Below are 23,219 nucleotides of genomic sequence, written 5' to 3'. Positions count from 1 at the left end.
AGTCACCAGATGGTGATCTACTTACTGTAAAATTGATTGTAGATGAGTATTTATCCAGACATTTGACTAGAAATGTAGTCTGCATTCATTCTTCCTCAAGGAGACTGTATTCCAGACTGAGCCAGCTGCACATGTGTCCTTGTGATCAGGGTACCCCCCTCCCACCCATCCTTGTGATGAAAGGGAAAACAAACTCTGTAAGGTGTTTCTTTGGTAGTTTATTAGCAATTTTCCTATTTTCACCGCTGATCCACTGCCTAGTACTTAAGCAGCATGCAGCATCAGAGTCCAGCATTCTCCAGAAGACGATCAGAGCATACTGATCGAAACGTCGAGTTAACCCAACGGTTCTTTTCAGAACCACCCCAACTCATTTAGAGATTGTTATTACATGGTGTTACCGCAAACTCTTCTATATCTTATCTCCACCATGCAAAGTTTCAAATCCTACTTAGCAATTTTCCTGCACGTGTATTTTAACATTTTGAGACTGTGTTCCTGATTGCTTTAATAATTGAAACTAAAACCAATGTGTGCTTTTTTAAAGGGAAGGCATTCATTTGGTAATCACTTTTAAAATGGATGACAATAAAAACTTTAGTTAGAAGTACATGTACAGCAGCTTTTGATAATGATAGTATTTTTTACAAAAGCATTTTGTGAAATATTGCACTTCGACTGTGTGTGTGGACTGTATAATATTTGCTCCGGATTGTTTGCCAATATCTCAAAAATGCAACCACCTTTTGAAATTAAACTTAAAAAAAATCCTTTTCCCATGCTGGTCCTTGCGTTTGGAATCAGCTCCCACTCATAAAACTTTGCTTGTCTGCCTGCCCTTTATAGTGTTTTTAAAGTTGCTATCAAAACCTATATCTTCCTGAATACGAAATACCGTTTAAACCACGGCTCCTTGTGCTGCTTGCTTGGCTTAAAGGAAAGGCACACGTTTGGTAACTACCCAAAACAAATAATAACTTAATTTTCACAGGCTTGTTATTTTATGCTTATGTTGGGATACACCAAGTGAGAAGACTGGTCTTTGACAATTACCAAAAGTGTACCTTCCCTTAATTTAAGATTTGATTTTGTATATAATTGATCCATTGAGGTTGTTTTGGAATGTTAAACGTATATGATTGTTTTGCACCATGCTGTGAGAGTCAAAACTTGACGGATACCAATGCGTATTAACTGTTGATATTGTTGTAAAATGTAAGTATCTCAAAATGTTTCTTGGTCTGAATACACAGGGTCACCATGGCACTTGGGCTGTGTCCATGACAATGCATCCTCGCTGATGTCAGAGAGTGTATCGCAAGATTTAGCTGGCAACACCATCTTCACACCAGCCTCGTGTTCCAGCTCTTGTCATGATAGAGGGTAAGTTCTCATTCAAGTTTTCTAATTTACAATTTGTTCAAAGTGAAATGTACAGGGTACAACTGCAAGGTTTGCCCTGAACTGTTCCAGTTTTTAGCTTGTCATTTAAAATGGCCGCTATTTTTTTCTTCTTGAGTAAATACTGAATAATAATAATAATGATAGATAAAGCTTGTAAAGCGCCTTACATCCATGACTGGACCCAAAGGCACTGTACAAGTTAAAAATAGCTCAAAAACATGAGGCAGAATTAATCAAATAGCATACAAAATTTTTTAAAATATAAGCCACAAAAATGGACCAGCCAATAGTTAAAACCAAACCCCACGTTGTTTAAAACGTTATGTAAAAGCACTACTATAAAAACATTAGTTACCTAGGGGGCCCAATATTTTAAGGTTTCCCTTTTTTTAATCATTGTCGTATTTACATTGGATTTTGATTTTCTGTTTCTATTCTTTTTAGGTACCTCTATGCCGGGGTACAAAGTGCTGATAACTGTACCTGTAGCAATAGTAAAGAAGAATTTGGAGAGGAGGCGATAGATCAACAATGCAATATTTTGTAAGTTTAATAATAAATAATAATAACCCGTTTTTATATAGCGCTTTTCACACCCGGAGGGGCGTCCCAAAGCACTTCACATTATTACCCCTGGTCACTTGGCCTTAATTCACTCCTTAAACCATCTCAGCTTATTTCTAAATTGTTCATAAAGATTGCAATGTTAAATTTGTACCTAAGTGTGCTGGATAATAAATTGCTTTATTTGGAAACCCCCAACTCCAAAGAATGTAATACAGCTAAAGATATCTACTAAAGTGTGGGGTTGTTGGTTCAAATCATTTCCACTAGTGTGTGAAGAATATTTTTTTTTACAGGATTTGGGTAAGTACATGTACTAATAGGTTTGCCCTATACAGTGATTATTACATGTCTGTGTAAGCAAACTCAGTCAAATCAATTTACTATTGAGTTTGTTTTCTATCAGATGTGGAAACTGGAGCCTGCCGTGCGGAGGTGACGCTGCCGTCAGCGTTTATTCAGTTGATGGTCCCTATTTATTAACAGCGGAGCTGAGTAAATCACAACATCTTGTTCAGGAGGGTTCCACCGTACGATTTGAAGCTCGAGTGAACCTAGCAGCAGAAACTGTCACAGATTTAGGTAACTGTCTTCAACAAATTGTCTAAATACTAATGTATTCGACTTATTATGAATGAAAGTAAGGAGGCCCTTTGTTGTTACAATAATTTGGTTTATAAGTGGGAAGTTACAAAATTTCGACAAATGTGTCAATTTGGAACGTTAGGTTTGGAACTTACCATGCAAATAAAATCATAAAGTTTTAAAATTGATTGTTTTGTGTAAAGATATCAGTGTGACAAAAGGTAGTTTAAGAAAGCATTTTTATATATTTTGGTGTATATCTTATTGTTCCAGTACCATACATTACACTTTCTTTTCTCCTGAGAGAACTGTAAAATCGGTCTGGAAAACCTAGAGCAGTCTGGACACCAACCTTTTGTTATTCAGTTTTATATCCAGTGAATGATTTCTCTTGTGAGGCATAGCAAAATACCAAACAAAATGTATCGGCTGCTACTCAAAAATCATCATTTGCTACTCAGTGTTTATGAGCATTCAATGTGTGCAAAACATGTTCAGTCTAAGTAGACAGTTTTTGTTTTGATTGGGGTCTGGTAAAAACACTGATGGTCCAGAAAAACCTTTGAGCTACAAATCCTCTGTTCTCGTGGTTATTTCCTCATAATTCGAGCCCGAATTCTACCCAAAGGGTTTACCTCCCTGGACACGTTTGGTAATTATCAAAGACCAGTCTTCTCACTTGTGAAAATTTGAGCTAAAAGTTGCGAGAGAATCGTGGAAGAAAAAACACCCTTGCTCGCACAAGTTGTGTGGTTTCAGACGCTTGATTTTGAGACCTCAGCTGAGGTCTCAAAATCAATTCAAATATTTTAGTGAGAAATTACTTCTTTCTCAAAAACATGTCCACTTCAGAGGGAGCCAATTCTCACAATGTTTTATACTATCAACAGCTCTCCATTGCTCGTTAGCAAGTAAGTTTTTATGTTAATAATTATTATGAGTAATTACCAATAGTGTCCAGTGCCTTTAATAAGATGTAGAAACTTTGAAGTTGGGACGAGTAATAAATTATTACCCATTATTTTAAATAAATTTTCTCTCGGTGCTTGATCAGCTAAAAACAGAAAGGATGCAATGTAATTAAAACTCTGTAGAAATTTTTTTGTTTTTCATTTTGATTGGGGTCTTGTAAAGACGTTTATGGTTCAGAAAAAATTTCAAGCCACTAGTCCTCTGTTCTTTTGCGGGTTCCCCCCCTAAATTCGCGCCCTGATTCTGCCAGAAGGGTTCACCTCCCTTAAAGACACTGGACACTTTTGGTAATTGTAAAGACTTGCCTTCACAGTTGGTGTATCTCAACATATGCATAAAATAACAAACCTGTGAAAACTTGAGCTCAATCGGTCACCAAAGTTGCGAGATAATAATGACAGAAAAATAACCCTTGTTACACGAAGTTGTGTGCGTTTAGATGGTTGATTTTGAGACCTCAAGTTCTAAATCTGAGGTCTCGAAATCAAATTCGTGGAAAATTACTTCTTTCTCGAAAACTTTGGCACTTCAGAGGGAGCCGTTTCTCACAATGATTTATACCATCAACCTATCCCCATTACTCATCACCAAGAAAGGTTTTATGCCAATAATTATTTTGAGTAATTACCAATAGTGTCCACTGCCTTTAAACCATCTGTCTGGTATCAGTTGTGCAAATTGAGAATAGAACTAAAATAAATCAGGGGGGAGATCAGCTGCTAAATCCTGCCCTGTGAGTTCAGAGACATGGGTGGTCGACAGTCTCTTTGGGCCCATCTGACTTCCGACAACATAATCCAAATTCCAGACGAAAAAGGGGAAGTCGGATGCTGTTGCTCTTGTCAATTTCATGGGTTCTGGTGCAGTTGATATATGTAGCAACTTTTTTAGTTTGTCTGGGTGTGGGCTCAAGTAAGCCCAATAACGTGACTGACTTAGCCAACAAATGGTGTATTTTTTAGGGAGTTGATTTTAGCTGAACACTTTGCTTTCCCGCATTAGAGTGATGTATAGTATTTTTAATTTAACAGAAAATTACCAAAGGTAAGCAGGTCTGTGTTTGATGAAACGTAGAAGGGCAAGGGTGAAATTATTTGCAGAGAACTTGTTTAGGCTTTGGGCCCTGATAAAATCTCTTTAAATGTTTATAACTTTGAAACAGTTTCTTGACCTAGGCTATCTGGGTTTATTGAGCTTTCAAAATTTTTTTTTACATGTATGTTTTAACAGGGATTTAGCAGTACTATAGTACTTGCACTCGATATACTTGTACTTAGGCATGCAACTCTTCCGCGTTTCCGCTTTTTTTTTTTTTTTTTTACGTGAAAAAAAAAAAAAAAAAAAAACGAGAAAAAAAAAACCACTGAAAAAAAAGAAGAAGTTTTTTTTTCAGATTTCTTTTTTAAAGCCTGGCAACATCAGTGGACACCTACAATCTTGTAAAATAAACCTAGTACATGCTAAAAATGCACCTTAGAGCATAATAAACCTCAACATTTTCTAGGGTACCATTGTGGGTATCATGCTCCGTGGCATTTCGGCTGCCTCGCTCCGCACTAGCGTTGTGCCTTTGAAAATCTTCCTCTTCTTTTTTTTCAACAGGCAGTTGCATGCCTGTGTACTCAAGCACGACTTGAGTACTGATCCCTACTCAAGTATGTGACTGCAGCACTGGCATTTACTTTAGTTTTAATATTCAAACTTAATTTATTTTAGGTTTAGATGGTTTTAATACCAGCCACTTTGCAGAAATCAACTTCATCTGGAGTGTAGATGGTGAAGAAAGAGGCAGAACATCCCGTCTCTATGGCAACTCATCAGCTGTTGACAGTTTTGTGCATACCTTCAGTCTTGAAGGAAAATGGCAGATCGGTAAGTTTGTTTTATCAATTTGAATTAACACACTACAATATTGTAAAGCATCCCTGTGAATATTTTGTACAGAATGTTTGTTTCATTCTTTTTCAATACCAAGTACGCGGTTCCTTACCCAAGAATGTTTGTTTAAAAGTCATGACACAGCCATCGATTTCACAAAACTCTTCCTAACTTAGAATTAATCTTATGACTTAGGACGAGTCCCAACCCTGCACTGTAGCATGCGGACCTTAAGATTAATCCTAAGTTAGGACGAGTTACCGTCCTAACTCGAGATAAGACGAGTCCTAACTCTTTGTGAAATCGAAGGCAGGTCGTATACATGTATAAGGGTGAGGACTAATTTTGCGAATTATAAGACGTCAAACAAAGTTGTTGAAATACGTTTGTTAGGACATGAATGGTATGAAAGATGTTTAAAAAGAATTTAGTGATTTTATAACCAACACTTTCAAACACTTTCAAAAGCTCAAATTGCCCAATCCAAGGTTGGGTATCCGTTTACTGCGAATCAATCATACTGCTAAGCAAATTGTGATGCCGCAATACAAACCACCACATGGTGGTATTAACAACTCATCTTAAGATGAAAGAAAGTGCTTTGTGAATTCGGGCCTAGATTTACTTTTAAATCTGTTCAGGCTTACATGGTTGACTGGTGAAGCATAGAGCTTTGACCTTCTTATTGCAAAATCTTAACTCGTTCTGTGATTTCTGAAACCTAACTCGGTTTACGTACTCAACTAATTTTGTGGTGGAAATAGCAGATTTTATGATTGAGGTTATTGTGTTGACTTAATACAAAAGAACAATGGCCATGAATTAAGTTTAAAATGAGCTGTATATTGTACTCAAGGTTTTGTGGATGTATTACTGTGAAGTGTCAGCATGGAGGTAGATCACAACTAGCACGGCGCCCGTAGTGTAGAATGAATGCCTTGAGGGGAAAAATCCCCCCTTTGTTATTGGTCCTGGCTATTCACAATACCAGATGGGTTTGTTCACTCACAATATGACTCAGGAATTGAAAGGAAAGGATTTGCTGGAATTTCAGTGGGGATGTGGTTTTGTTCAAAGTGTGTTTGTGTTTTGTAATGTTAGGCCAAGAGACATGATTAGTACAAGGTGGCTTTAGACATGGTTCTGAAGATGACTGTTTGTCTAAACACTTGTCATGGTGCTACGAAGAAGTGTAACCTTGTGGTGGTACAATCTGGTGCCTGTTGTGTTAAAGGGAAGGTACACCTTTGGTAATTGTCAAGGACCAGTCTTCTCACTTGGTGTATCCCAACATAAGCATAAAATAACAAGGCTGTGAAAATTTGGTAATTTTACTATTGGTTATTGTCAAAGACCAATCATCTTCTCACTTGGTGTATCTCAACATGCATGAAATAACAAACCTGTGAAAGTTTGAGCTCAATTGGTCGTCGAAGTTGAGAGAGAATAATGGAAGAAAAAAATGCCCTTGTCGCACAAGTTGTGTGCTTTCAGATGCTTGATTTCGAGACCTCAAAATCAAATTCTGAGGTCTCGAAATCAAATTCAAATATTTTAGTGAGAAATTACTTTTTTCTCAAAAACTATGTTACTTCAGAGGGAGCCGTTTCTCACAATGTTTGATATTATCAACAGCTCTCTAGGCCTATTGATCATTAACAAGTAAGTTTTTATGCTAACAATTATTTTGAGTGATTACTGATAGTGTCCAGTGCCTTTTTCTAGGGACGTACACTACATAGCATTACACTGAAAACATGTTACTCCTGAGCAAGGTTAAATCAGTAAATTAATCAGAACGAAGTAAAGGGCGGATGGATGGAGTAGCTGATGCTCCTGTTAATAAAACCAAGATATTTTAAAATTGTTACCCACAAATTATCATCATCTGGCTGTGTTTGTCCGTTGTTGGATGAAGCCCCCCTCATACAATTTCCATTCTCTTCTCCTTCTTGCTATTTTAGTCCAAGTTGTAGGTGTATGTTTGGATTATTTCTCTCCATCTTCTCTTTGTCTTCCTCTTCTTCTTGATTTATTTCTAGTTTGCCATTCGGTTAGTCTCTTGGTCCATCTGTAGACTATTAAGGCTTCTTGGTTTTAGGGTCCTGCCCATCTCCATTTCTCTTCCAAGAACCCAGTCATCATTTCAAAATCTGGGCCCAATTTCATAGAGCTGCTGAGCACAAAAATTTGCTTAGCATGAAATTGTTGCCTTCATAAAAACAGGATTACCAATTAAATATCCACGTGATTTTCAGGATCAGCAAACAACAGCTGAATACATGTAACAAGCAATATGCAATAAATGGAAATTTGGTTGTTAGTCCTGTTTTTATCAATGATGAAATTCTACGCTTAGCAAATTTTTTTGCTAAGCAGCTCTATGAAATTGGGCCCTGGCCTGGTGAACATTTTGAGCTTCAAGCCCTGCAGTATTGTTGACTTGTAGTACATTTTCCTCCCAAATTCGAGCCCTGAGTGTGCAAGGGGGAATAAGATTAAGAAACAAAAACAATGAGCCTCCCACTCCAGAGGAAACGAATGAAATTATAAGTTAATAAATGATACCCAACAAAGACTGACCTTTGAGGGTTTCATGTGGCGTACTTGTAACTCAATCTGGGTAGTGCCCAGCGTGATCAAACACAATATACAGCCACCTTGGAAATCGGACCATACTCTCTTCAAATCGTTTACTTGGGGGGAACAAAACTCAGAAGACTGCTGGGCTTGTTGCTCAAAATTGGTAGTGGACCAACAATTTGTTACAAGACAAAATTCAAAATGGGGAAAAAATCCTACTTGTGGTATTTCAAACTCACTTGGCATATATTCAAGAACAGTTTAAAAACTCATATACAATTAAAAAAGCTTTTTGTTAAGTCTGTTTTCTAATTATGTGATGCTACTCTCATTGTTAGTTTAAAAAAAAACCAAAAGCCTTAGAAATAGAGTTTCACAGTTAACTTGTAAAATAAAACCATTGTTTTCATATGAAGTCACATTAACCTTAAGTCTGGCATCTTCCACTAGAAACAACTGAGCACTTTAAAAAAAGAAACAAGACTGAGTTAAACAAAACCAACATGTTTAGCGTCCAGGTTTCTCAAAAAAAGGAAGGAGGAGGGACTTTTTATATATTTTTTTTATTTCAAGATGGCCGCCATTCTTTTTAAAATATCAAATATCCATTGGTTTTTTGTACTGCTCAAACACACAATATATAAATGAAACATTTTGGAAACGACATTCAGACAAGACATTCAGATTGTTTTAGTTGAGATCAGTTAAAGTAACCCTTTTTTCATATTAAAAAAAAAAATCATTAACATTTAAAAAAATGTATACATGCATAAAAAAAAAGAGAGAAAAAAAAGGAGGTGCCCTCTTAAAGACAGTGGACACTATTGGTAATTGTCAAAGACTAGTCTTCACAATTGGCATATCTCAACATATCTATGCATAAAATAACAAACCTGTGAAAATTTGAGCTCAATCGGTCGTCGAAGTTGCGAGATAATAATGAAATAAAAACACCCTTGTCACACGAAGTTGTGTGCTTTCTGATGCTTGATTTCGAGACCTCAATTTCTAAACTTGAGGTCTCGAAATCAAATTCGCGGAAACTTACTTCTCTCTTGAAAACTACGTCACTTCAGAGGGAGCTATTTCTCATAATGTTTTATACTATCAACCTCTCCCCATTACTAGTAATCAAGAAAGGTTTTATATAATTATTTTGAGTAATCACCAATAGTGTCCACTGCTTTTAAAAGGAAGCGGGCTGGGACGCTAAACAAGTTTCTTTTTTTACTCGGCCTAAGTGAATCTTGTGTTATGAAATCAGGTACAAAGATGATTGAAATGTGAAGGCCATGTTTTAAAACTTCTGAAGACCGAGACTCTCCATAAAATCTTTAAAGATGTTAAATATGTACAACATGTTTAGGTTTTCACTACTTGAGGCTCTGTAAAACCAACTTTCTTGTGGCGTACTTGTAACTCAATCTGGGTAGTGCCCAGCGTGATCAAACACAATATACAGCCACCTTGGAAATCGGACCATACTCTCTTCAAATCGTTTACTTGGGGGGAACAAAACTCAGAAGACTGCTGGGCTTGTTGCTCAAAATTGGTAGTGGACCAACAATTTGTTACAAGACAAAATTCAAAATGGGGAAAAAATCCTACTTGTGGTATTTCAAACTCACTTGGCATATATTCAAGAACAGTTTAAAAACTCATATACAATTAAAAAAGCTTTTTGTTAAGTCTGTTTTCTAATTATGTGATGCTACTCTCATTGTTAGTTTAAAAAAAAACCAAAAGCCTTAGAAATAGAGTTTCACAGTTAACTTGTAAAATAAAACCATTGTTTTCATATGAAGTCACATTAACCTTAAGTCTGGCATCTTCCACTAGAAACAACTGAGCACTTTAAAAAAAGAAACAAGACTGAGTTAAACAAAACCAACATGTTTAGCGTCCAGGTTTCTCAAAAAAAGGAAGGAGGAGGGACTTTTTATATATTTTTTTTATTTCAAGATGGCCGCCATTCTTTTTAAAATATCAAATATCCATTGGTTTTTTGTACTGCTCAAACACACAATATATAAATGAAACATTTTGGAAACGACATTCAGACAAGACATTCAGATTGTTTTAGTTGAGATCAGTTAAAGTAACCCTTTTTTCATATTAAAAAAAAAAATCATTAACATTTAAAAAAATGTATACATGCATAAAAAAAAAGAGAGAAAAAAAAGGAGGTGCCCTCTTAAAGACAGTGGACACTATTGGTAATTGTCAAAGACTAGTCTTCACAATTGGCATATCTCAACATATCTATGCATAAAATAACAAACCTGTGAAAATTTGAGCTCAATCGGTCGTCGAAGTTGCGAGATAATAATGAAATAAAAACACCCTTGTCACACGAAGTTGTGTGCTTTCTGATGCTTGATTTCGAGACCTCAATTTCTAAACTTGAGGTCTCGAAATCAAATTCGCGGAAACTTACTTCTCTCTTGAAAACTACGTCACTTCAGAGGGAGCTATTTCTCATAATGTTTTATACTATCAACCTCTCCCCATTACTAGTAATCAAGAAAGGTTTTATATAATTATTTTGAGTAATCACCAATAGTGTCCACTGCTTTTAAAAGGAAGCGGGCTGGGACGCTAAACAAGTTTCTTTTTTTACTCGGCCTAAGTGAATCTTGTGTTATGAAATCAGGTACAAAGATGATTGAAATGTGAAGGCCATGTTTTAAAACTTCTGAAGACCGAGACTCTCCATAAAATCTTTAAAGATGTTAAATATGTACAACATGTTTAGGTTTTCACTACTTGAGGCTCTGTAAAACCAACTTTCTTCAAACTGATCTATTTGAAAACTTGATCCCTGTTTCCAGTACTGAAAAACTATCATGTTTCATTGCAGTTTGGATTACATCTGATCATTTCAGACAATTTGATTGCCCGTGCGTGTTATTTTGAATACATTTTTGCAATGCCAACTGGGATTGCCTACCGTGCCTAGCGCCCCGCATGAAATTGTCGCAAATTTGCTGAAATTTCCCCCCTGCTAATTCCTTCACTGTTGGGTGGCTGCTGTTGGCGGTCAGTAAACCTGGATAGATGTTGGAAGTTTTCCCCTCCCAGCTACATGTATTTTCAAACTTTGGTACAAGTATCTCGCAAAAAGCCTAATCCTTTGGGGCCATTCAGAACAGTCAATGTTTAAAACTTAAAAAAAAAAAATTCCTGAAATTGTGGGTGGGTGGGTCAAAGCAAATAACTGAAAATCAAAACTCAGTTTTAATTTTAGAAATTTGTGTGGTATGATTTATAGGCCCTATTTATTTTGTATTTAACAAACATTTGTGTTGGACTCATCCTAGTGCTTTGTAACCTCTGGAAAAGGTGCTTTGTAAATGCCAGCTTATTGTTATGTTAAAGTAATACAGAAAAATGGGGGACATTTGGGGGGGGGGGCATTGGGCAATTTATTAAGGGTGTTGTCATGGTTATTATGTACATTTTGTAAAAGTATACTTTTTATTCAGGTTAGGAAGCTGTGGTGTTGTTATCTGCCATTTAAAAAAAAAAAAGATTTTAACTTCAATAAGTGCGATTGTATTAAGCAACTTTCAAGTGTCAAGAACCCTCAAATGAGGCGTAATAAAATGATCGTAGGATCATAATTTCTATCCTACTAAACCTTTGTGTCTTTGGATGTCATTTAAAGACAGAAAACAGAAACTTTCCGACCTCAATCGAACCCCTGGTTCTACATTTGGACACAAATTAATCAATCAAGTGTAATTACTGTTGTTTACAAGTATGATATTTTTGTATATCTGAATAGATGTGGATGTCAGCAACCCCATATCCAGACTCCATCGAACCACCAGCATCTCTGTGGTTCAACCTCTTCCAGCCGACCTCCAGATCATCCTGCGGCCCGTCCAGGGTGATGGCCCATCTTGCGTCCCAATCGAGGAGGCATCAGCGATCTCCTTGCCGGCAGTCTCGGTCTTTGTTGGGGAGGAGGTGGAGTTCCAGGCGTCTGTGGCCTTTGGCATCAACCTGACGTTTGTTTGGATGTTTGATGAGGGTGGCGTGGTGAATGTTACTGAACGCTATTTGGAGGAGCCTGAATGTGAAGGGATTGCATGCATGCAGGATAGCCAGGTAGGTTGGTCTTGTAATCACTACAGGCCTGGGGTGAATTTCACAAAGAGTTAAGACTAGTCTTATCTCGAGTTAGGACGAGTTAGACTCGTCTCGTCCTAACTTAGGACTAGCCATACTTTTTTAATATCTCCTAGGACTAGTCCTAACGCTTTGTGAAATCGACCCCTGGAATTACATGCAGGCCACGGAGACCATGTTCTTTGTTGCACCTGCAGGGCCCAATTTCATAGAGCTGCTTAAGCAAACAAAAATTGCTTAAGCACGAAAATAGCTTGGCTATTTTACACATGTTACTGGCAAAAATGTCATGCCATGTACATTGCTTGTGACTAATATTTAGCTGTTGTTTACTTAGCATAACATTTGAGTGGAGTCTTAGCCGGTAATCTGATTTTACAAAGCAAATATTTTTTTGCTTAAGCAATTTTTTTTGCTTAAGCAGCTCTATGAAATTGGGCCCAGGTCTTGGGCTTGGTGCCCTTCAAAAGTTTCCCATAGACTTTAAGATTTCCCAAATGGAAGTGCCCTTTGCGAAATGAAAATAGCCTTGCCCTTTCATCATTTTCAGAGATGAAGTTCCAGTCCTGTCAACTATGAAAATTTTGGTTGTGACCATGGACAAATTTAATAAAAATAGCTAAGCACAACAAAATTACGCTTATCATCATAATAAGGTTTCTAGCCAAACTACAATGTCGCATGTACAATTTGTGACTGGTATCCTGCTCATTTCTGATTAGTAGAAATAAAGCAGCTCTATGAAACTAGGGCCAGACTGTTGTCGAGATCTTTTACTCAGTCTTAAAACATCAGGCACAAAGGGGTTCTCATGATTTTCTCAAATTTCTATACCTTCATTAGAAGAAATAAATAATAAAGCAATCAACGAAAGTATTTTGTATTCTGGTGGTAGAGTTTGTAAGCCTCCTGAATTTAAACATCTGGGAGGCCCTGGGTCTAGAATAACGAGAGACTTAATTTTCCAGGAAATTTCACATTGATGAAATCTCATGTATAAGATGTGTTTAGAATAGAGCAGGCCTACATGTTGTACATGTACATGCCTATACATCAATCCTTTTTGTGCAAACATATGGTTTTTATTGCTGTCATGGTCATTTCAGTTTGAAGCACTTTATGTGGTGAAAGAAAGTGGATGTTATTTATTGTGAATTCCTTCATAAGAAAGTGCCGGCTTTTCCCTGTTGCGGTTTTAGATTTTTTGTATTTTATAAACCAATGCTGAGTGTGTCCTGAGGTTATAAGAACCCAATGGTCTGTGGTCTGGACGTAGTTATCTGTCCCAGTTAAAGGGCAAGTACACAGTGTGTACATTACTTGTGTAATTTTAGGGTAAATGAATTTACTTCTCTAGTTTTCTACAAACCCCATGATCCAACATAAGAAACACATTAGTGCTCACATTTTAATAGAACAACTTAAATGGTTCATGTTTTGTCAGGGATTCGCTGGCATAATGTTCTTCCTACTTTATACTGATTTCTTATGTTTGCCCTTGGAAACATTTGAAAACTGTGATTTTAGTAGCCTGAAAATTCTACTTAACCCTTCAACATGTAACAGTACATGTAGGGCAGCCCTTGGATTAAATAAAACCATGGAGGAAGGAAACAATGTCATACTGGTTTTTTCCCCCAGGGAACAAATGTCATGCCTAGATTTGAGGCATTTTCATATCTGCAGTGAGCAAATCGAAATAAGCAAATGTCATTTTGAGGGTCTTAAATTAATGCTATTTTCAATGTTTGACAGTAATATTTCTCAGGGAGACTGGTTCTGGTTACTAATGACTTAATCTGATTGAAACTGATAATTCCCCCCACCCACAATTAAAAAGGGTCTGTAGGCCTATGTTTGGTAATGAAATTAATGTCGATAAAAACTTTTGGGGTAAGCAGCTTTGTAAAGTATAATTATTGCATTTTGAGATTTTTTATATTATACTTTGAAGCACTGCAGTTAAAGACAAATATATCACTTCTTATCCCCCAAAGTTTGAATGAAAGAAAGACCTATGTATATTCCTATGTCTTCCTGCGTGGACATATTCACTCCGGATTTTTGGCGATATCTCAAATACAACCTTTTAAAATGTTGTCATGGGTTAGTTTGATTCTAATATCTACAGTTATATAGACGATGTGACCTCTGACGCCACTCGAAAACCATAACATGATTCGCGCGCATACCGCCGGGCAAAACCTTTGTGTTTTGGCAGCCAGCTAGAAAGTGTATGCCATCTTACCATGACTACGCGTCTTTTTGCTTGGCAAAACATGACGTATACAGTGTTTTGTCAACAGAGGGCAGTTTGAATGTAAACATAGGTCACATCGTCTATATGATTGAAACATTTAGATGTTTTCAAAACCAAAACATATAAAGACCTCTACTTGGCCTTTAAACTATCAGACCAACTGTCTCTGTTGCAGAATGGTCTTATCTTGGAAGAAAGCTGATCTGGTTTAAGACAAAGAGCGCCAAAGTTTTTAGGCCAGGGCTGTTGTTAATTTTGAAGGACTTTGAAGTATTTTGTTGTAAACCATGCTGTAGGCCTACACATTATTCTTTGTCTCTAGGTTATGATGGAAGAGCTGACTTCAAAGTAAATGCTAAACTAAAAGATGTGGCTTTGGTCAAAAACACAGTCCATAAACATTTTTTTTTATAGACACAAATTCAAAAAGTCAAATTTTTCTAACCTTTGGTTTTTGGAGCCATTCGATTGTTTGAATGCTACAGTATCTTACTGTGGCATTAAATACAGTGGACACTATTGGTAATTGTCAAAGACCAGTCTCCTCACTTGGTGTATCTCAACACATGCATCAAATAACAAACCTGTGAAAATTTGAGCTCAATCGGTCGTCAAAGTTGCGGGATAATGAAGAAAGAAAAAACACCCTTGTCACACGAAGTTGTGTGCATTCGGATGCTTCATTTCGTGACCTCAAATTCTAAATCTGAGGTATTGAAATCAAATTTGTGAAAACTACGTCATTTCAGAGGGAGCCAATTCTTACACCATTTTATACTATCAACCTCTCCCCATTGCTCGTTACCAAGTAAGGTTTTATGCTAATAATTATTTTGAATAATTACCAATAGTCTCCACTGCCTTTATGGCTCCAAAAACCAGGTAAGAATGTATAATTAGATGTACACACAACAAGGCCTATAAAAAATGTGAAAGTTTCATTTCACGAGGTACATGTAGTCATGTTTTTGAGGTATTGCCAACAAATCAGGAGCGAAAATGTCCATGCAGGAAAAATAATCCATAATAGGAATGCACAATCTGAGACGCTCGGATTAAACTTTGGGACATTTATTACCACGTAATTTCAAAGTGAAATATTGCTCAAAATGCTTTATACTATCAAAAGATGCTGTAGTTTAGGCTTCTAAAGCAGTCTTTTTTGTCATTATATTTTAAGAGTGATTACCAAATGTAGTCCCTTTATGTAGGACTACATGTAGTCAAACAAATTAACTTCATCCTGACCTTTTTGTCAAATCTGTGGACAGAAAATATTTCACCATTACAATAAACACCCCCCCTTAAAAATGTAACATTGTGAAATTATACCTTTAGATCCTTACAAAACAAGTCATAATTCTTAACACCTGGATCCAATTGCATAGAGTTGCTTAGCAAACAAAATTGGTAAGCACAGGAGTTAGCAGTTACCAACTAAAACAACACCTTATCATACTCATGGCTGCTCTTGTCCCCTGAAAACCTTTGCTTGGCAAACAAAAAAGTGTCAAGCAAAATTACCTATTGGCCGATTTTTTGAAGTGGGCTTGAGCTCCTAAATCACTCAATGATTGTGATTGGGGTTGTGGAATTGATTGTTATCCTCTGCTATTTATAGGAGCCCAAGGTGCCCAAATGTTACCTCTGGAATTTTGACTTCTGAGGTCTTCAGACTGTTAGAGTAGGACAGGGTTGAAGAAGTGTCTGAAAAATGTTTTAGGCATGATTGTGAGTAACATGCCTGTGATATTTTTTTTCACAGGACTTGGGAAAGTACTGAGTATACAGTGCTAACACACATCGGTGTATGGGTAAAAACCAAAATTAATATTCTTTATGCCCGATGCAAATTTAACATCTCTTATAGAGTGCGGTATCCCCTGCCAAACATAGAATTCGAACTGCCTCTAGCTACCGGGCAACCTCATTAGTCTAGTTGGTAAGACACTGCTCTAGAATTGCAAGGTTCGTGGGTTCAAATCCCATCCGAGTAACATGCCTGTGATATTTTTTCACAGGACTCAGGAAAGTACTGAGTATACAGTGCTAACACACATTGGTGTATTAAAAACCAAAATTAATATATTTTATTCCCGATGCAAATTTACCATCTCTGATATATATTTAGTTCTGCGGATAAACACCATGTGTGTATCTACTTGCCATGTAGAGTTTGTTCTTTAGAGAACTGTCTTGGTATATTCTTCTTTCGTGTAGTAGATTTATCAGATTTTTCGAGGGACTTCTCAGTTCTGAAAAGAACTGTCCTGCCTATTAACCTGGGTTGAAGGTATAGAAAATTGGCTGGGAGTACTTCTTTAGCTTATAGGATTGTATTAAGTGGATGAGTTAGAAAGTGGATGAATTGGAGTAGAACTTCAATAAAGTGTACATACACTTGCTTGGGCTGTAATTTGGTTTAAAAACCCTAGATGACCCTGTGGTTTGTCCATTTGACCCTATTGTCACAACTCTAGCCAGGTAAAAAGAAAGTTCTAGTTTCTTGATTTATTGTTCAGTTTCTGTTGTGTTGGTTTTGCTGTTAATGGTGCATGTCACTCACACTTGTTATGGGCCCCAAGCCACACTTTGTGGTTTACCCCAAAACAAGTTTTCTTGGCAAGATGTCAATGGCACAAAATGTCTTGAGTTTGGTTCTGAGCCCTTCGTTATTTTGTGACTGTAAACAGCACATTATTATTTTGTGACTGTAAACAACACATTATTATTTTGTGACTGTAAACAACACATTATTATTTTGTGACTGTAAACAACACATTATTATTTTGTGACTGTAAACAACACATTATTATTTTGTGACTGTAAACAACACATTATTATTTTGTGACTGTAAACAACACATTATTATTTTGTAGCTGCATACAGCACAATTGTTGATGCCAACCACCAAGATTTATTGGCAAAGAATAAATTAGTTAAAGTACGTCAAAGTTCAATATGGGTATAATAGATGTCTTTATCCCCGATGCAAATTTAACATCTATTATATCGTTGTGGTACCCGCTGCCAAAACATAGGATTCGAACTGCCTCTAGCTACTGGGCAACCTCGGTAGTCTAGTTGGTAAGACACTGCTCTAGAATTGCAAGGGTCGTGGGTTCGAATCCCACCCGAGTAACATGCCTGTGATATTTTTTCACAGGACTCAGGAAAGTACTGAGTATACAGTGCTAACACACATCGGTGTATGGGTAAAAAAGAATTATTCAATATGGATACTTATATGAATGACAATATAAAAGCAAATTTGTTGAACAAACATAGGATAATTATGTAATTGAATTGTTAAGAAATACTCCAAAGCATCAAGTTTAATTGTATTTTGAGTTGGCTTGATTCTTAGTGCTATAACAAGGGAATGAAAGGGTAGCTAGAGTTCTTAAACTGCCGTTTAAAACTGGCGGGCTCAGTTAAACGGCAGTTTAGGAACGAGTCACTACTCTTTTATTCCCATTTACAAATGCCTTTTTGGTTAAAAGGCGTAATACATGTAAAGTAAGAAACTTTGTAAAACTTATCCGCTTTCCGACGCCTTTGAGCTCTGTACGTGTGTTGCATTTTTATGACAGAGACAGTTTTTTTATGAATATAAATTTGTAAATTGTATACAAATTTTTGGACTGACACAATTAAATGATGCAGTAAAGTTTTTTATAACTTGTCTGATGCTCATTTGCAAAATATTATGTTATTTCATTTTTCCTTTATAGGTTCACAATTTTACAACAGAGGGTCTGTTCAATGTCTATGTGAATGTCTCTAACTACCTTGGGAGTGTTCAGAAGACATTACATGTGGTAAGTTAGCATTGAGAAAATTTGGAAAAAAGTGCAAAAGCATCTCTTTGGAACAGCGTCCCACTTCAACTCAGAAAAGCAGATACTTGTTCCAAATTCAAAAATCATCTCCAAACATATCTATTTCGGAAAAATAGCCTTCAAACTTCTGGAAGTCTTGTGTCGTTGTGTATTAGCAGAGCTCTTGCTTTTTGCACCAGGAGTGTCATCATTGACAGACATGACGCACTGGAAATGTTTAACATTATTATTTATATATTGAAAGAAAAAACACCACGGTTGCACAAAATGTTGTGCTTTTAGATGCCTAAAAAGGCTTTAGTCCTGAAGGCTTTTAATATACGAGTGAGAAAAATGACCTCTTCTCAAAAACTGTACTACAGAGGGAGCCCTTTCTCACAATGTTTTATACTATCAACAGCTCTCCATTGCTTGTTACCAAGTAAATTGCTAACAATTATTTTGAGTATTTACCAAAAGCGTCCAGTGCCTTTTTTGTTTGTGGTAAATGATGAATGATTTGTTTAACAATGGCGTTTCCTCATTATATGACAGGTGGTAGTAAAGCGTGAGGTAACCAATCTGACCATGTCACTAGCGACTAGCTCTGCCTTCATAAACAAAGTGAACAGCAGCGTGGGGTTACTCATCAACATGGTAGCAACAGCGAGACAACAGGTGCTCCTGCAGGTAGACTTCGGCGACGGGTCGGTGTACAACCACAGCATGTACGATGTCAACGACACGTTCATCACGGTCGGTGATGAGGGAAATGCCCATCTTCATCTGATCGCAAGTTATGGAGAGGGTTGCACTCTGTTCGTCTCTCTGAGCCACAAGTACAGGGAGTCTGGTGTGTTCATAGTCGAGACTGAAGTCTTCCAGAAGTGGACTAGTGAAAGTGTTGGCTCGGCAAGATTGGATTCGGCTGTTGTAGTACAAGAGGAGCTTGGACCCGTCGAGATTGAAACACTACAGGTGTATGCGACCAACACTATAGCAAACTTAAGCTTACAAGCCCCTATTGTGACTGCTAACATGTCATATGTGTGGACGCTGTCCTCGACGGATATGACTTTGAATCCGAACTGCCAGGAAATGTGTCTGCATAACTTCACAGAGCCGGGAGAGTATGTGGTAGAGGTGACTGCCTCTAATCTAGTGAGCACATCCCATGTGCAGACTAATGTCGCTGTTCATGAGGCCATCAGTGGTCTTGTCCTGGATGGTGGCAGCGGTGGGATACTAGCAACAGGCACCACCGTTCAATTCACAGCCTCCATGGGAACAGGAAGCGATGTCCAATTTACGTGGTCCTTCTCAGATCTCCTAGGTACCACAGAACAAGTTGACAGCCTTGTGAATGGAGTCCCCATCTCTCATGTCAACCACACGTACCTAACAAGTGGCATGAACAATAATGTAAGTGTCGCTGCTAGCAATCTCATCAGCTCTCAAACCGCTTACCTCTCAAAGGCGATTCTCATTCAGGACCCAATTGTGGGCCTCAGTCTCTTCAGCAACAGCCCAACCTTACTGGGCTCCCCATCACTCATCAATGTCACTCTTCTTCAAGGAACACAAGTGATGTTCACCATTGACACTCCTCGAGGCCCTGTGACTCCGCAAGTTCGGTACATCGAAGAGAACCAAATCTACATCTTGGAGTTCATCTTGAGTAGCCCTGGAGTCCTCCTTGCTACTGTTGTGGCCAGCAACAACGTCTCTTCAGAGAGCGAGTCTGTCGGATTGGTTATTCAGGAAAGCATTGACGCCGTCTCCATTCAGGAGTTTTATCCCGGGAATGGGCAGATGGTTTTACTTGCGAGGCTGAATGGTAAGTTTTAATGTAAATTCAACAAATAATTAGTTTAAACAAAATTTAAGTGAAATACATTTAAATTAATGTTTGCCCTTATACGTGGCATTTAATACAACAAAACACACACTTTATTATTGTTATCACCTGTATTTAAAATAAAAACCATTGCATCTTGGCATGGAAGGAAGAGTCAATTTAAAAAGAGAAAGGTTTCAGATTTTGAGGTGAGCTTTTAAAAACCAATTTGTTCAAGTGTGTGTTTTCTTTTCTCCATGGTGTATAATTTTGACAAAATCAGACAAGAGATCCAATCTCACTAGTATTCCAGAGAAGATATTCAAAACATGATTAAACAGACACAGCAAGAAAGTTTTAATGAACCCCCCTAAACCATTGTTTGATATGCTGTTAACTATTTGGTTGTACATGTACACACACGAACCAAACTAAGCAGTGCACAGCTATGGTGTCCACCTTATCTTAAAAAGGCTAAGTGTCTTGGATTGATTTTCTTCCTTTCCTTTTGAAGGTGAAATAGCCAACCGTACCGATGTGATGTACACGTGGTTCACCAGAGGGACCAATACAACTAGTGCCAGCCCCGTCTTAGTCTTGCCTGCATGCTTAATGCCAGAGATAGTCTCTGTTCAAGCCAGTAATCAAGGTATGGTCAAAAGGCTTTTGATTGATCGATTGATTGATTGATTGATTGATTGATTGAACGAAAGAATGATTAAATGATAGAATGATTGAATGATAGTATACAAATATTGACTGCTTCGAGTGCTATGGTTAAAACTATGACTCCTGAATAGTTTTAACCATTGCACGAGTAAAAGCAGTCAATATTTGTTTTATAACACCCCAAACATTTCTAAATACTGTACTATTAAGTTACAGACCTGAATGCTACCACCCACGGACGACGCGAATACAGATTGCAAAAACTTTTACTGTGCTGCATGTAGTGTCGTGCAGTCCGAAATTGGACTATTAATGTATCATCCTCGTACACGCAACAGACGTCTGGGTACTGCACCCCGTGTGATAGTCTTCGGACTAGCACACGGCAAACCGATGCACTATCACACAGCCGTCGTCTAGCAAAACTAAGACATGTCATGTGACACGCTCTAAACCAATGAGAAGGCAGAATATTTGTAAGGGGTGTTATAAAATGATAGATTGATCGAATGATTGAATGAATACCATGAAGAAATGATTCTGCTCTTTATATTTCCATTCTGCTGCCTGTCTGTGTGCTACAAAAACAAATATGGAAGCATTTAGTTATTTTATTTGTCTTTTTGGGAGGAGGTTGAAAAACAAAAAAGCGGAATTGCCAAATCACATTTCTCCTAATATTGATAAGAATTCACCCTAGTCAGGTAAACTTCTCACCTTGAGTTCTTACCCAACCCCTCTTAACCCGACATCCATCCCCCTTCCACAATAGGAACATCTGAAGATTCAATTAGTTGCTACATCGCCCTGGAACAGCCTATATTCTCATCATCCAATGCCTCTACATTTACCATCCCCAAGCCTATTTTTAGAAGAATATTGCGTTCTCATAAAGGGCATGTTTTATTAAGTTATTTTGTTTCCAGTTTTGTTCTATTTTCCCCTTTGTGTTCATGTATCAGGGATGTGATTTCTCCTTTTTAAACAGAAATAAATTTTGTTTGCGCCCCCCCCCCCCAAAAAAGGAAATTCCATTTTTTTATCCCCCATTGTTTTTAACAATATAAACAAAAATTGAGATCAAATTCTTAAAGAAATGGAGATATAACCATATAATAACGCCCCAGGTTGAAGAGTAGGGCTTTCAAAACGAAAGATTAATGTTATTAGTGGGATACACGCTCGCAAGCTTTCGAGCACCATGCTTTCGCGCTTTGCGCTCAGAGTTCATTTTTTCCCCTTCTCAACAGCCTACCATATCCCTGATGTATTTACACATTGTGTGTTCTCAACATTTCCATGTGGTTTCAAAGATACTGGTCGTCTGTCAAATTGGTCTCCACATGTTGAGTGGACCAAGTGACATTCAGACATACGGGTGTCTAGGTTTGATATTTGTTTTGGTGCTGGCACGTGAGACAGTGTTTAACAGAGGTTATGTCTTTAAAGTGACTACAGGAAAGCACCAAAAAGCGTGTTTTTAATGCCGTTAAACAAAAAAGATGTTTCTTAACATAATCAAACTTACACTCTACTCATAAGAGATGAAGAGATTTTCAAATGTTGTAATCACATACATGACTTGTTAAACTTACGCCATGCAAGGTTTAAAATCCTACCTAAACCCCCCCCCCCCTCAAAAAAAAGAAAAAGAATGTGGTTGATAATTAAAGTGATACAAAGTAAGTTTTTTTCCCTCAATTTCTCTGACCTATTGTTTCGACTATGAGATTTAAGAAGCTGTTCACTACCAGGGCTCAATTTTTTTTGGAAAATCCATGTGACGGCAGTGATTTTTTAACTCAAAATGTTATAGTTTAATGATGTTCATCAGAATCATAGGAAACCATTTTTCACAAAGGTAGTATTTACACAATGAAGCAATATTATTCATCTGAAAAACACACAACTGTTGGACTTGTGCGGTCTCGAGGTTACTGGCTCGACGCTATAACCATTGGCCTCGGACCTGCAATCCAGTGTTAATTTCGAGCCCTTGGCCCAATTTCATAGCGCTGCTAAGCAAGCAACTTTGCTTAGCATGAAATTTCTCCCTTGATAAAAACAGGATTACCAACCAATTTTCCACATGATTTATACGATAGGCAAACAACAGCTAAAATACCAGTAACAAGCACCATGTAACAAACGGAAATTTTGTTGGTAATCCTGTTTTTATCAAGGATGAAATTTCATGCTAAGCAAATTTTTGTGCTTAGAATCTCTATGAAATTAGGCCCTGATTAGGGTTGTTCTATTGTCTAGCCAGCAAGCTCCATCGCGTGCAAAGTCTGTGCACTTTTCAACTTTCTTAAAATGGTAACCGGCACGCCAGTGTTGTTGGCAGTGAGTCATTAAATTCTCTTTGATTGATCAATTGTGTCTGGCTGGGGTTAAGACAAATAATTCCTTTGTGATTAATTAGTCTGAAGAGGTTTGTTTGTTGCCAGACAATGAAACCAGTCAGGGAACTTGAGAGGGGGTCAGGTTGGGGAGGAGAAGGGGTGGGACT

General features: G+C 37.5%; 1 protein-coding gene across 2 annotated transcripts in view; it reads left to right on the top strand.

The window, feature by feature from the left end:
* LOC139949260 (uncharacterized) overlaps positions 1-23,219 on the top strand; it is a 136,837-nt gene that overhangs the window by 4,487 nt on the left and 109,131 nt on the right. For both annotated transcript variants that reach the window (XM_071947657.1, XM_071947655.1), the window contains exons 2-9: positions 1,254-1,383; positions 1,849-1,947; positions 2,375-2,550; positions 5,242-5,397; positions 11,774-12,099; positions 18,115-18,201; positions 18,757-20,038; positions 20,553-20,687. In XM_071947657.1, coding sequence (XP_071803758.1) covers positions 1,254-1,383; positions 1,849-1,947; positions 2,375-2,550; positions 5,242-5,397; positions 11,774-12,099; positions 18,115-18,201; positions 18,757-20,038; positions 20,553-20,687 — 2,391 coding nt within the window. The remainder of the gene's footprint in view (positions 1-1,253; positions 1,384-1,848; positions 1,948-2,374; positions 2,551-5,241; positions 5,398-11,773; positions 12,100-18,114; positions 18,202-18,756; positions 20,039-20,552; positions 20,688-23,219) is intronic.

Source organism: Asterias amurensis, chromosome 16 (genome assembly GCF_032118995.1).
Source record: "Asterias amurensis chromosome 16, ASM3211899v1".
Classification (NCBI taxonomy): Eukaryota; Metazoa; Echinodermata; class Asteroidea; order Forcipulatida; family Asteriidae; genus Asterias; species Asterias amurensis.
The sequence above is the reverse complement of the archived record's forward strand: the minus strand, read 5'-3'. Positions and strand labels throughout refer to the sequence as shown.